The sequence below is a fragment of the Castor canadensis genome, chromosome 5 (assembly GCF_047511655.1).
Source record: "Castor canadensis chromosome 5, mCasCan1.hap1v2, whole genome shotgun sequence".
In the NCBI taxonomy this organism is placed as follows: domain Eukaryota; kingdom Metazoa; phylum Chordata; class Mammalia; order Rodentia; family Castoridae; genus Castor; species Castor canadensis.
Genome location: NC_133390.1, coordinates 17626215 through 17641171, shown reverse-complemented (window position 1 = coordinate 17641171; position 14957 = coordinate 17626215). Strand labels below are relative to the sequence as shown.

Here is a 14957-nt window from a genome sequence, read left to right as displayed (position 1 = left end):
ACTGTTCCAAATTTAAATAATCAACTATTGTGTTTCTATTCTAATTCTCTAGTTTTTCCCTTAATACTATTAACACAAATTATGCATTTTATAATTCGGCCTCTTCCTTTTCCCCACATGTCCCTGGGGATTATCATGGTTCTACCCTCTTTCCTGAGGCTTTATCCATATGCCTCCACTGGTTCCACCACTTCCTCACCTTCTGTTCCTAAGGCAATCTCTCATCTTATTTACATGAAAAAGTTCCTAACATCTGGTCATAAAGCAGATCATCAACTAGGACTGGACATGAAACCAGACTTGTAAGGAGTATTTTAGGGGAAGATGTGTCTAGTTTTGGTCATGTTGAGTTTGAGGTTCCTGTCCTGAAAAATACCTGTCACCAAATTAGTAAAGATCAACACATCTCCAGTGTAGAATTAATCAGTACCATAAGCCTCTATGCCATAAATAGGGAAAATGTTAAATGGGCACAAAGGTAACTTTATGCTTTATAACTGCAAATTATACCCAAGGAAAAGTCAGTATGTAGTGTAAAATAAATCAGTTTAGCTTTATCCAACTCAAAGTTAGACAGCTAAATAAGGACATCATTACCAATAATTAGACTTGTAACTTTAATCTTAAAAGAATTTTCTAGGCTTAAGGAAAAAAAAAGGCCTATAAGCCTTAAATTCTACTTCTTCCTGTCATTCAGTATAGGTCTAACTAATAAATTTTCCCATAGAAAGAGCAAGCAATCTAAATCATTCCCTGCCATCTCATTTAGCAGTCTCTTCTGCTATCCTCCATATTTCTAAACCCTGTGGCAAATACCCATTCTCTTGATTTTTCTACTTTTGTTCTTCCCACTATAGGAGATGGAATTTTACACTTAAGCCTTCTCCCCTAGGAGCAGTGTTACTGTGTGCATGGTATTTGCATCAGCACAGAGATTAGTTTGTAGCTTCCTCAATGACCCCTAAAGACCCAGACAAAGGCTTAGACGCCAGGGTGCTGCTCCTGAGAGGGGTGTAACATTTTGAGAAGTGGGGTCTTGTAGTAGGTCCTTATTAGGTCATTGGAGGTATACCTTGAGGAGTAAGGATGATGATGGAACCCCAGTCTCCTCAACTTCCTCTGTTTTATTATTTTTTTTTCTTATTTTCTGGTCATGAGTTGAGTAGTGTTGCTCTACCCCATGTTCCTGCCATGATGTGTTACCTCATCACAGCCCAAACCAACAGAGCCAAACAATTATGGAGTTATAGAGTGGAATCTACGCAACTGTGGCCAAAACAAAACTTTTGTCTTTATAAGTTGATTGTCTCAGGTAGTTCATTATAGTGACAGAGAGCTGACTAATTTTGACTATGTCAAAATTGCTCATACATGGGCAAGGACGTATTTTTGTCTTTTTATCTTACAAATTTTGTTACTTTCAACTTTTGGTTTTTCTTTTACTAAAATTAGTACTTGCCCTGCTTTAAAATTTCTTTCATTTTCTATGCATTCATCAGTACTATATCTTTCCCAAGCTCTCTGAGAAAATCCTAAAACCATGCTAAGTCCAGGCCAGTCCTAGAATGTAGACAATGACCCCCATTCTCCTTCTGACTGCTCTCCAGACCGCTGCACAGCTGTAGCCTTGAACTTCCATTCTCCTTTCAGGGTTCAAAGCCAAAGTCTGACTCATTAAAGGGAGCCTCCTGGGACTCATCACCAGTAAGAGATAAAATTTATCAAGGGATATGGAAAAGGGAAAATTTAATGATTCCACTCAATGACTCACCATAAAAAATAGCAAAATGTATCCTTATACTGTACAGAAAAACATTTCTAACATTTGAACATTTCATAACACCCTTTGATATGAAAGTAAAACACCTCTTAACTTGGGTCTTCAACCCACTGTCATCTTTATGTCATTTCTTGCACTTGTGATGCTTTTTTCTGCAAATGACAAGAAAGCATATACTAGTTTCTTCAGTGCTTTTGAGTCAACGCCTTCATTAAGTAATTCTTACTTGAGAAAAATATTTTCCTTCACTCAGTTTCAGTATTCGTGATACAGTTAATTCTTCCTTTCACAATAAATCAACACTTATCAGTAGTATTTGGAGATATTATAAAGACATGCTGTACTTACTTCAAAATATTAAAACTGAAAGATTTTAAGCCAGTAAAGTCATGTTTCCTAGTTTCCTCACACTAGGTTACTGTGCTTAGACATCTGGGCATTTATAAGAATCTTAAAGTCTACAATAAAATGTTCATCAATCTCCATTTTTGAAGTTCAGTGAAGTCTATAGAACATTCTTGAACACTGTTTTATTGTGTGATGTGTCTAAAAATAAATGGTTTGGTACAGTGTTGGTCAGAGTAAATAAATACAAACTTTTCAGTCTTAAAGAAGGTTAAGATAGCTGTTGACCACTCACAGAAACAACCAACTAGAAAACAAGGCACACGTATCCTAAAATTTTATTAAATCAATAAAATTCAAAATTAAGATGAATTAAATGCCTTTAATTTTTCATTTGGCCACATCTTAATAGTTTCCTAGTCGTTACCACTTACACGTTTGGAAGCTCTTCATTATTAAAAGAAATGCAATGACATTTCAGGTAGTAATTGTTTAAATTTGAATTCTTCTTTTGAATTAAGCTATTAACTTGCCTTTGCCCCTGTAAATCAACAGTAATTTTTCTTATGCAATGTACCTTGTCTTTGCTGGTCAGAGACAAGTGCAGAAGTTTGCCAATTTTGAGACAAGTGCAGAAGTTTGCCAATTTTAACAGTGGATCCATTACACCATGAAGATTAGTCATTAAAACAGGGTTTGAAAGCTTTGCAAAAAAATCATTCTTCCTGAGTGATGATAAATGATGTGCTTTGACTTCCACATAAATAAATAATAAAGTGTTTGTATGATTGATACAGATCTTACACTCCAGTCATCGTCCTCGTGGTCCTACCAAACAAGGACTAAAGTGAGAAACCCAGCACTCTCCCAAGGGAACTCATCCAGCCCACACAGGAGGAAAGTGGTGACAGCAACCTGATACATGTTCAAAATCTCACAAGGAATGCAAGATACTGCAGAGCTAGTGTGGCCAAGGCAAACACAGGGTTTAGAGAAAATTAACTCCATGTAATACTGGGTCCTTCATCGATAGAGAAGTTAGAAATGTTGCAAGCCAGACATAACAGGCATTTTTGTCTGTTCAAGCTTTGCTTTGAACTTGAATATGCATAACGATTAAGACAATAGTATTTTCTTTCCTAGGCCCCATCTTTCTAAGAACTAACTTCAGTAAAACTCTCTTTTGTCTAGAGGATATATTTGGATACAGTCAGAAATTTCAGAGAGTGCTTAGGTAAATGCTAAACAGTAATTCTTTGTTTACCCCATGATATGTGAAAATGTTACTTAATACTACTATACAGTAGAAAGTATTATTACATGGAGATTTTCCTGTACTGGGGGCCATGGTTACCACCTTTATCAATACAATATCTGTTATGACTATTTAAAATGCTACTTATTACCTCTGATTCACAGCATTTCTTATACGACCTGATTTTATAAATCAAGTAGATATTTGCTCTAATACAAATTTTTTATACACTGTGGCAAGCACTAGCTTAAAAATTAAGACACAGTATGGTGTAGCTTTGATTCTATCACACAGTAACTGTGTGACTTATAGCAAAATATCCAACCTGTCTGATTCTCCATATTTATACCTAGCACAAGGCCCTGAGTTCAAACCCCAGTACTGCCAAAATATATGTATACACACACACACACACACAAAGGAAGACTAATAGAACAAGCCTGTTTGCCTCACAGAAGATTCCAATGGATGCCATATACAATTACAGGTGGCTTGATATCACAATGGATAAGAAATTTAAAAAGCAGAGAAGAAGGGAGGCAGGGAAGAAGAAACAAAAGGGAAAGAAAAGGAAAGGAAGAAAATTAAAACATTGTGAAAATTATTAGACCTTACAATGTTAGTGCAAATAAAATGTATATAGGAGTTACATATCCATACTTTTCAATTGCTTTTCCTGAAACATAGCATATATTATAAATACACATCAGCATTATTTTACATGCCTTGTGTAATTTTTTTGTTTGAAACTTTTGGAAAATTTGCCACTACCTAAGAAATAATTAATGCCCACATTCCTTAAATATAATCTAAGCTCATGAGCAAAGCAGAAGATCATGTATGTTCTATTTGTCATATCAGGGTCAGTATCAAGTCCAGTGGAAAAAGGCCAGGAATTTATAAAATGAGAAATATGATAAATGACTCAAAACAGGACAAATCCCCACTGGGAATATCTCATGACTATTCAGTCCCATTAGTTAGTCAAGAAGTGTTAGTGTCAACAGGTTCAGTTTATATCAGATGCTAAACCAGTAACTGGAAAATTTGCTAAACATGTCACAAGTGAGCCTTCTCCTTCAGTTATGTACTTCTGATCAAAAGAGCCCAGAATCTATTCAGAAGATAAAAGAGATATCTGGTACTTGCTGAAGGCAAAGCCTGAGCAGGAATCGACTCCTTCTCACTGATTCACATCATCTTTCAGACAGTTTTTTGTGGGTTTCTCTACATTTTTCCTTGCACATGTCTACTCTGTACATCTTTGTAAACATCAGCCAGTGAAACAGTTCTCTTTCTTAAGTGGTTAAAAATATAAGCTGAGGACAGGTCATTAACATTACTAACCAACTGGCATTTGTCCGATGAGAGTAATTATTAAAAGTCACTGTTCCCAAAAAAAAGGACAGTTTTTCAGAAGTGGGGAGTTTGGGGAAAAGACAGAATATGTGATCTGTAAAGGGGATCAAAGAACATGTGCCACAATCATTGACACTAGACAGTAAGCTATAATCTTAATGTGGATTTCACCTTCTAGACAATTCTATAGCAATTATCCTGAACAGAATTAAAAGCAATTATGATCTAAGCAAAATAATATTTAAACCTAAGTTCACTTCTGATGACATCTGAGTGTCATAGCAAATATAACACACAATATATGTTTAAAGATCTAGTACCTGTTCTCAGTGAGCTTACATTCTAAAGAAAATTTATTTCAACCATTGCATACATCAGCCAAGTAAGAACAGAAGGAAGCAAATCATTTATAAGGTTTGGCTCACCTTATAACTCATGATAATAATTAAGTCATGATTAACTCCTAACTTCTACTGAATTGTAGTCTCTGTGTATAATAACCAAGTTAACTTGAGATACACAATTGCTGGCAACAGCTGAACCACTGCAGAATTGTCTTGAAATATGAATTCTGGGTCTCGCATTTAAACATTACATTACCATATTAAATTTTTACTTCTTAGTCACACTGAAAAGGGCTAGAGACCTTAGGAAGCAATGAGGAGTAAGGAATAATGAGGAACAAAAAACTCGCAGATACTCTCTCTTCATCAATTACACATCAAGCAGTAAATCCTCCAGATAACTCTTCATTCTAATGCCTGGTGTTTTTTTTATTTATCTCCAATTGTGTATATGAATGAACGGCAATTACTCTGCTTTTATGACATTCATTTTTCACCAAATATTGAGGTCTCTAGAATCTACAGTAGTTACACTTACTTTCCCAGTTTGCTACTGAGATTTTTTTTTTTTTTTCTGACGGTCCTGGGACTCAAACTCAGGGTCTTGGCGCGTGTTGGACAAGCAGGGCCTTTAAAAGAAAGGCTGCTTTTAGCCTTTACAAGAAGCCATCAGAATGTACATCAATATTTGTCTACAGTCTCCATGTAAAGATCTCTAGTCCTTAGTTACAACCTTTCTACTGATGACTAAACTTGTGGAAAACACCTTGTTGCAAGTTATCAGATCAAACTTTTGCAATGCCTCGTTACATTACAATGTCAACTAGGAAGAGACCAATGACCAAGACAGATTGAACATGGACTTAGGACAGTGTTTACAGAAGAAAACAAGCATGACACCACATAAAATGTCTCGATTTTTGAAAGAAAAAGTGAAAGTGAAATAGAAGCCAGTGAGAGATTTTGAACCTTAGGGATCAAACTATTTGTTCCAGTTTGATCTAAGTAGGAAAAAAGAAAAAAGAAAATTTCCCAACTCAACTCCACTTTCCTATCACCAACTATAGGAAAAATAGTTGGTTGTTATGTGAAAAAGATTTTTAAGAAGTTAGCAAAATGCTGAAACTTCACATTAGATTCTTCCATGAAATTTATGTGAATAAACACACACCAAGGTTCCCATTTTATAAGTCTAGACAGAGATATGATAGAAAAAGGATTCCAGGCCCCACCACCCGGCATTGTTCATTCAGCAGTCTTGGAACTGGCCCATCTCTTTTTATATAGAGATTCACTGAATCTCTAGCTTACTTATAATACCTAATACAATGCAAATGCTGTATGAATACAGATATCATTTTTTAAATATATTTACTGAATATGCAAATGTGACACCCATGGATATAAACAGCTAACTGTGAAGGAAAGGTGGCGATATGCTGAAGGAAAAGTCTGTGGATGTGACCTAATTAGAGCATCCTCCTCCAAGCAGTGCCACCTGTGTGGGCGGCCGGCTCACCTAGGCAGCGGTAGGGAATCACAATGTGCGTGTGGGTCTTGCACTGCTTGCGGCCCCTCTTGCACCAGTTCTGGATGGTCACTGGCTGGTTGGCTTCCACCACGTTGGTGATCTGCAGTTCAGGGTAGACCTGGTGGAGCACAGAAGAGGACATTGTTACTCTTGGCAGCTGCTGACATGGACCTGAAGAACCTCCACCATTATTAGAACTTATTGCTATAGTGTAGAGTAAAACCTGCTTTACCTCTGACTGAGGGAAAGAGATTCAGTAGTATAAAGAAAAAGGGGCAAAGAGACAAAGCATCAAGTCATTACATTCAAGGCATTAGTCAATGTGACTTATATTTAAAATATTTTTTCCTAAGGGAGATAAAGTAGAAAAGGGAGAGGGAGAGAAGAAATTCTTAAAAGCATGGGGCCATTTCAATGCTGAATGAAGAAGCTAGTGTGATGATCATAGCTTATAATTCTCTAAATAAATGTTACACTTTACCTAGTACAAACTATCCTTGCCTTATTAGCTAAACAAATAGTACACAGTATATGACACCAACCAAGCTTTCTGTATAAAAAAAAATCAATCTCTTGATGCAAAGTAGTTTGCATAAAAAAACTTATCAAAACATTTGCAAAGGGGTCATTTAGATATAAAACTGTACTCATGGGTTCTCCCACAATAACAAACTATGATTGCTATGATTACTGTTCTTAGTCAGTCATGGTGTTTGCTGAGTCCTTGGAATGAGAGGTCAAACTCAATCAACTAAAATATATTTGTGAAGTATAAAACAACTCTAAGTATTAACAATGAGTAAAGTCATGAAAGAAAAATATAAACACAAATATATGCAAATAAAATGAGTTGTTTCTCAGATAAAGAGCAACAGAAAGAGAAAACTAAGGGCATAAGCAAGGGGATGGTTTTAACTACTGGTCATGAATATAGGTGGTGAAAGAAAACACACGGGATTCTGCACAGTTTAAAGAGTGGTGTAGGGTCAATGGATTGTAAATTCCAGAAGAGGCTAAAGAATTTTTGGTATAGATGTGTGAGGCAGTAAGTAGTTCTTGGAGACTTGGAAAACTAAAGTTAAGATTTTGGAGGAGTGGCAATTACTGGAAATTGTTAGTTATACACAATCATTGGAGGGAGTGGGTGACAAAGAAGGAGGAAGACAAGATCAATGAAGGAAGGAGAATCATGAACTGAGAACTGAGCACTGGAAGGATCACTGAGGTATCTAGTAGAAATCACTTACAGCCATGAAAGCGAATTGTCATGCCGGACGACAGACAGCCAGGAGCTAAAATCTCCCAAGATTGAGGAAGTGCACCACTGAGGGGGAAGGGGTTTGCAGATGACTCCAACACTAGAGGAGAATGGAGGTCTGGAAAATGCAGAAGAAGGAAAAAACACCCCCACCTCTGGGCACAGTGCTGTGAGGACTTTGAGAAGAAAACTTCTACCTGAGACTGCTATCAGGTAAGCAATGCCTTGGGGGAGATCCAGGTTTCAGAGCAAGAAAATAATATCCACAATGAAAGTTATGGAAAAGGGTATTTTGCTTATGGTTATCAGTGACTTTGATAAGGGTCCGAGTGATCCTGTTTTTACTTAAAATGTTGATATTTTGTTTATCATGAATTTCTTTTGCATCAATTTTTATTTTTACAAAATATTGCATTCCAGTATTGTTTATCTAGATTTCCTGAGCGCCTCGTTCACTTCACCTTAGCCCTGGTCCCAAGGAAAATCAGCTGAAAATAAAGCAGTGAGAATGGATAAATAAGTTATGGGTACATTCTAGACAATGGAATATTATTCAGTGCTAAAAAGAAATGGGCTACTGAGCTAAACCACTAAGTGAAAGAAGCCAATCAGTAAAGGCTACATACTGTTGTGACTTTCACAACATGACATTCTGGAAAAGGCAAACCCATGGAGGCAGGTTAAACAGGCAGCACCCAGGGTATTTTTCGGGTAGTGAAATTGTCTGATATGACACTAAAATGGAGGAAATACACTAATTTCATTTGTCTGAACCCAAAGAGTGAACAAGAATGAGCTCTACTGTAAACTATGGACCCCAGGTCCACTGTAGGGTCACTGATTGGTACAAATGTACAACTCTATAGAGTATGTGGACAGCGAGGGGCTGTGGGGAGGGTAGGAGTATATGGAAAATCTCTGTAGATTCCTCTAGATTTTGCAGTGATGCTGTAAGTTCTCTAAAAAAAAAATAAATGAGGCATCAATCAATGTAGTAATGTAGAATAAATTCAATGGTGTAAGAGTATGCTAAGAGAATAGTTAAGTCAGAATCCTGGGCTGGGTGTTGAAAAGATACTTTAAACACTGCCAACAACACAGCTCCCAAGACTGCAGCTACCGTCCTCCTATTTTATTTTGTTCTTAAGGATCTCAACACTTCAATACAAGTATTTCAGGTCACAGATAATGCTCCATTTGAAAATGCCACTAAAAATTTAATAGCCCCACAGCTTGAGTCTACATAATGAAAGACGAGTGGCTCTTTGTACAGAAATATAATTCGATGTCATTAGAGTTGACCCTGAGGGACATGGCTTTATGTGCAGTGAAGTGTGAGTTACTGCATTTTTCTAAAGGGTCTTAGCTGCCACTTCACAGAAATACTACTCTGCTAAGAATTTTCTTAGGAGTTCTCAGTTTTCTGTAAACCTTGTAGCAAATAAAGTCATACCACATTTCCTCCTTTTAATTTAAAGAAACAAACTGTCAGTACAAACTGATTAGTAGGGAAAAAAGGTACCTCTTTCTATTCACATTGGCTCAGATTCCTATGGTAATATTCAGTATAATAGAACAGTAAGTTACTAAGCTGAGAATTTCCTACCAGGTAGAATTGCAAACTGACATATCAAAACCCATGAACACAGGGTTTCTTCCTAAAGATCACTAGAGCTTTGAAAAGTAATTAACCATAAAAAATTTACTTCCAGTTCTTACCACGGTATCTAAGGCAGGCCAGGTGTGGTGCCTCATGCCTGTAATCTCAGCTACTTAGGAGACAGAGATACGAGACAGCACTTTGAGGCCAAATCCTACAAAGAATTAGCAAGACCCTATATGAAAAGTAAAGACAAAAATGGGCTTGGAGCATAGTTCAAGTTGTGGAGCACATATCAGAAAATGCAAGATCCAGAGTTCAAATCCCATTACCACCAAAAAAAACTCCTCGGTCATATGTGTTATTTCCTGGGCATTAGCATGTCTGCTATATTGCTGACAACAGTAATTGTTAATATGCAGAAAGATGTGGAAATTATGCAATTTGAAACACATAATGCCGAGGCATAATTTGCCTTTTGCGCTAATCAATCAAATAGAAACAAACTTCAACCTAATTCAGTTACTTTTACTCACAGATAGATGTGATGACCACAAGCACAAAAAATTCCCAGCTGAGCAAGAGACCAAACCAAAACAAAACCATGATGAGACAGATATATTTTAAAATGACAAAAATTCCAAATAGTGTACCTCGTTTCTTATTAAGTAGCTCCAGTACATGTCTAGAGTCAAAGACATGTTTATGTTGGAAGGATGGCATGGATCATAGGTTTAGTCAAGGATAAATAATGAGACACATGTTCTGAAGGCTAAAAGTTCCCTACTTTTCATCATAATTAATTACAAGTATCAGCTCAATGTTTAATATTTTCTTTATAGCATCTCAAATCTTAATATTGGAAATAAAGATGCCAAGATTCTGCCATACGATCCAGCAATATCACTCCTAGAGATATACCTGAAGGAATGTGACTCAGGTTACTCCAAAGGCCCCTGCACACCCGTGTTTATTGCAGCACTATTAACAATAGCCAAGTTATGGAGACAGCCAAGATGCCCCACTACTGACGAATGGATTAAGAAAGTGTGGTGTTTATACACAATGGAATACTACTCAGCCACAAAGAACAATGAAATTTTGTCATCTGCAGGTAAATGGATGGAAGTGGAGAAGATCATCATAACCGAAGTTAGCCAGGCTCAGAAGGCCAAAAATCGCATGTTGTCCCTCATATTTGGAACATGGACCTAGCAAATGCAACAGTTTTGCTGGACACAGTCATACTGAAGATAGAACACGCACGAGAGGGATAAGGCAAGGGAAGGAAATCTAAAACTTGAACGTGATCAATGTGCTCCCTGCAGAGGAGTGAATATAGTAATCCTAAACTGGCAGAGGGGACGAGGGAGGAGTGAAGAGGTCTGGTAGAGATGAACCAATTTGGATTGTAACACATATGTGCATGGACACAACACAAGGAATCTCCCTGTATAGCTAGCCTTATCTTAAACTAGCAAAAACGCCATGTTTTTCTTATTATCTTTTATGTGTTTTCTTCTACAAAATTGGAGAACAGGAGGGTGAAACAGGTTCTGCCCAGAGGCAGGTTGGTACCAGGGAGGGGGGAAGTGGTGCACACAATGTGTATACATGTATGTAAATGCAATAATGATACCTGTTGAAACTGTTCCAGGAATCGGGGGAGGGGGAATGAAAGAGAGTAGTAGAGGGGGTGAATTCAAGTAGGATATAGCTGATACGTGGTAAGAACCTTTGTAAAAGTTCCAATGTACTCCCCTCCCCGCCAGCACAATAAAAAAAAAAACAAGGTTCTTCAAACTGTTTAATTTGCATGAGTTTTTCCAACACACACACACACACACACACACACACACACACATGTACACACAAACATGTAATGTTAGAATAACTATACATATTCATATATATGCTAATAATTTGCTAATACAACAGTAGTAGATCCTTATTCTCATTGTCTCTTCTACATGTCTCTTATATGAAACCTACTAATGAGTTATTTTCTTGATTATTAAAACAAGGACTTTTTAAATAAAAATTGTAGATACTTAAAGCAGAAGCAAATGTAGGCCTGAGTCAGCTACTTAAAAAATAAAGTTTTCCTAATTCCTACAAATCCTCCTAAGTTACAGGTCGCAGAGACGTCCCTATACATAAATACATGCACTGTGCTCCAAGGAGACTCTACCTGAGATTCCTTACATCACACTGGAAGTGCTCGAGCTCACTGGAGTCCTCCTAGGCACAGAAACCTCTTCCACAGTGTAACAGAAATCAACCCTCTCTATTTGGGGAATGTTCATGGTATTTACTGCAGTGTGTATGACCTCTGCATTGAAAAGGCATGTTCCTGAAGGGCAGGAAACATGAGCTGGTACTGCATAGCCTCCCTGTGGTGTCCACATTCATCACCACTGGATGTAAAGCTAGCAGGGATGCCAACCCCATAGCACTCTTTATGGTGCTTCAATCCTCAGCCATGGAAGGAGGACTTTTTGGTGACATTTTAACTCTGCAGCTCCATCTCACCTATAGCTGACTGGAGCCAGATAAAAGCAAACTATAAATTGCATTCTCTTCTCAAGACTTAAACACACACATGCAGGCTTTCATTAGGGGACAAGGAACTTGATTAGACATTAGAATAAGTCAGAGTCAGAGATGCACAGGTGATCAAACTAGGCAGAAGCTGCTCGGTCTGGAGAAGAAAACACAAGATGTTCAGAGAAAGAAGCTAAAATGAGAGACTATGTTCCTTCCAATTAAATAAACCCTATGAAAAAGGTCCAGTTCAATTGCCAGTTTCACTAATACCCCTCCTCAGTCTTAGCACCCATACCACTTTGTCCTATCAGTGCATCTTGTCACAATACCTAACCATTGCCCACTTCCTACCTCCTAGGACACCTACATGCCTTCCTGTCCTATTAGAATATGTACTTGCTGAAGGCAGAGGCAATGTGATTCATTTGTGGTCCCTCAACAGTGGCCAGCACTGTGCTAGCACAGAAGTGTCTGACACATACTTCATGAATATTTCTAGTTAAGTTCTGAATCCATTCATTATAGAGACACTCAGTATCTATTATGCTCCCACTGGGAATTATAAACCTATCTCCTAAGTAAGATGTTCTACATGGTTATTGGATTATGAGCGTCCTGAAAAAAAAATAACCCTTCCAATATTCTTCCAAGCTGATGTAGCAATTTACACGCATAATAGCATCTTATGTAAGAAGTACATTAACGTGAATAATGCACACTGAAGAAGAAATTCAGGAAGAATTAAAGGCTGGGCTGGTCTAACAATTGGAAAAGCAGCTCATCTATGTGATCATCCAGCTATGTTTTATCTTTGAAAGCTCTAGGATCAGTGCATAAAATGAAGAAGTGAAGAAATTCCAAATACTAACAGCCAGAAAAGTGGTGAAGTAGAAATAATCTTAGATCTGCAATAAAAGATTATAGTTGGTGATGGTTTTATTCACTGTAGAAATGTCTTAAAATTTGGCCACCAACACCATACTTTTCTAAATTTAAAAAAAAATCTGAAGTCTCTTTTTCTCTGTCTCTCAAAATTGGAAATATATTAATCCCAAACAAGATGACATTTAAGTTGTTAAGTAAGCAAAGCAAGGAAAGACACTGATGGTATTTAAGGAAGCCAAGAGCATGTAGTTTAATACATAAAAATCTTTCATTAAGACACACGATGCTAGAGTCCTACAGAACTTTATTCTCAACACTAAGGGCAAATTCCTTTTGCAAACAAGCCACCTAGGGCAGGCAGTAAAATCCCTAAAGTCAATTTGTATATGACTCAATTCCAGACAACCATTTTAAGAATGCAAAATCAAATGTGCATAATAAAACACTGAAGATGAAGTTAATGAACAGAGGAAAGTGGGAATATTCTACTAATTCTGAAAATTATTTGCCTATTGTTCTTTTGGGTCATTCTATTTTGAAATTAAAATTTAACCAAATTCTCAAGGCCACTTCTTTCTGAAAAGTGCTAGAAAACATGTAGTGAAATGAAATGACTTCAGTACGTATGTCAGCAGTCGGTGAGTAACATGTGATGGACGCTTCAGTTACGGGTCAGTAGATGTGACCAGCCAACAAGCCTCCAGTGTCTTGCCAGAAGTGACACAGACCCCGAATACTGAATAAAGAACTTGAGTTCCAGACTTACCCAGAAACAACTAAATCTGACAAATACTGAAGCTGGTCATTGGCACATGGGGCTCTTTTTATTACTCTTTTTTGTTGTCTGAAATTGCGCATATAAAAAATAAAAAGTTAAAAAAAAAAGTTCAGGGAAACAGATTTCTATATTTATATAACATATAAGAGCTGGGATGTAGCTCAGAGACACAGCACTTGCCTAGCATGTATAAGGCCCTGAGTATGATTCCCAGCATTGTTGGAGGGAATAAAAAGGTATTCTGCAGATGCAGTAATATTATTGGACATGGGTCACACTAAGGGGAGAACATGCACAGGAGGAATTAGGAAAGGGAAGGAAACCTAAAACTTGAATGTGGTTGATGTGCTCCCTGTAGAAGAGTGAATAAAGTAATTTTAAACTGGCAGAGGCCACTATGGGAAAGGGACCAGGAAGTAGTGATGAGGTCTGGTAGAAATGAACCAATGTGGGTTGCAATATACAAGTGCATGGAAGCAACACTAGGAATCTCTCTGTATAGCTATCTTTATCCCAAACTAGCAAAAACGCTATGTCTTTCTTATTATCTATGTTTTCTCTTCAACAAAATCAGAGAAGAAGAGGGAAGAACAGGTTCTGCCTGGAAGCAGAGGGAGGTGGGGGAATGGCCCAAACAATGTACACACATGAGTAAATGTAAAAACGATAAAATGAATAACTTTTTTAAAAGATATACTGTATATGAAAAAACAAAAACTCAAGATCTGCATTGTATCTGGATTACTGCAGCTGGTATTCATAGGCAATGAATCAAAAGCTGTAGCAAGTGTGGTGCTACACACCTGTAATCCCAGAGCCTGGGAGGCAGAGGCAGGAGGATTGTGAGTTCCAGGCCAGTGTGCGCTACATAGCAAGCAAGATCTGTTCCCAAAGCAAAGAAACAAACAGAAAAACCCTATAACAAAATGCTTCAGACACAGCTTAATCATGAATATTTTCAATTTCTGGAAGATTTTATGTACCAATTCCCTTCTGAAAGAACATGTCCAAGAAGAGAATAAGAAAAATAAACAGTAACTGAGGGTTTAACGAGTGCCAGACATCACTGCAAATGCGTTACGTGTACCATGTCACATAATCCTCTAAGCTGAGGAATTCCTCCACTTCACAGAAGATAAAACTAGAACATAACAACTAAAGAAGGTGGCTTTTCTAACCATTTGAAGACTATATTAATCATAAGTTTTAAACTATTTAAACTCTGGTGAACGACCAAGCAAAGCATGCTTTAGAGAATACATTCCTATTTCTGTA

The 14957-nt window shown here is 37.3% G+C and overlaps 1 protein-coding gene across 7 annotated transcripts in view; it reads right to left on the bottom strand.

Annotated features, from left to right (window-relative positions):
* App (amyloid beta precursor protein) overlaps positions 1–14957 on the bottom strand; it is a 239467-nt gene that overhangs the window by 157455 nt on the left and 67055 nt on the right. For all 7 annotated transcript variants that reach the window (XM_074072862.1, XM_074072863.1, XM_074072864.1 and 4 more), the window contains exon 3: positions 6603–6732. In XM_074072862.1, the coding sequence (XP_073928963.1) occupies positions 6603–6732 (130 nt within the window). The remainder of the gene's footprint in view (positions 1–6602; positions 6733–14957) is intronic.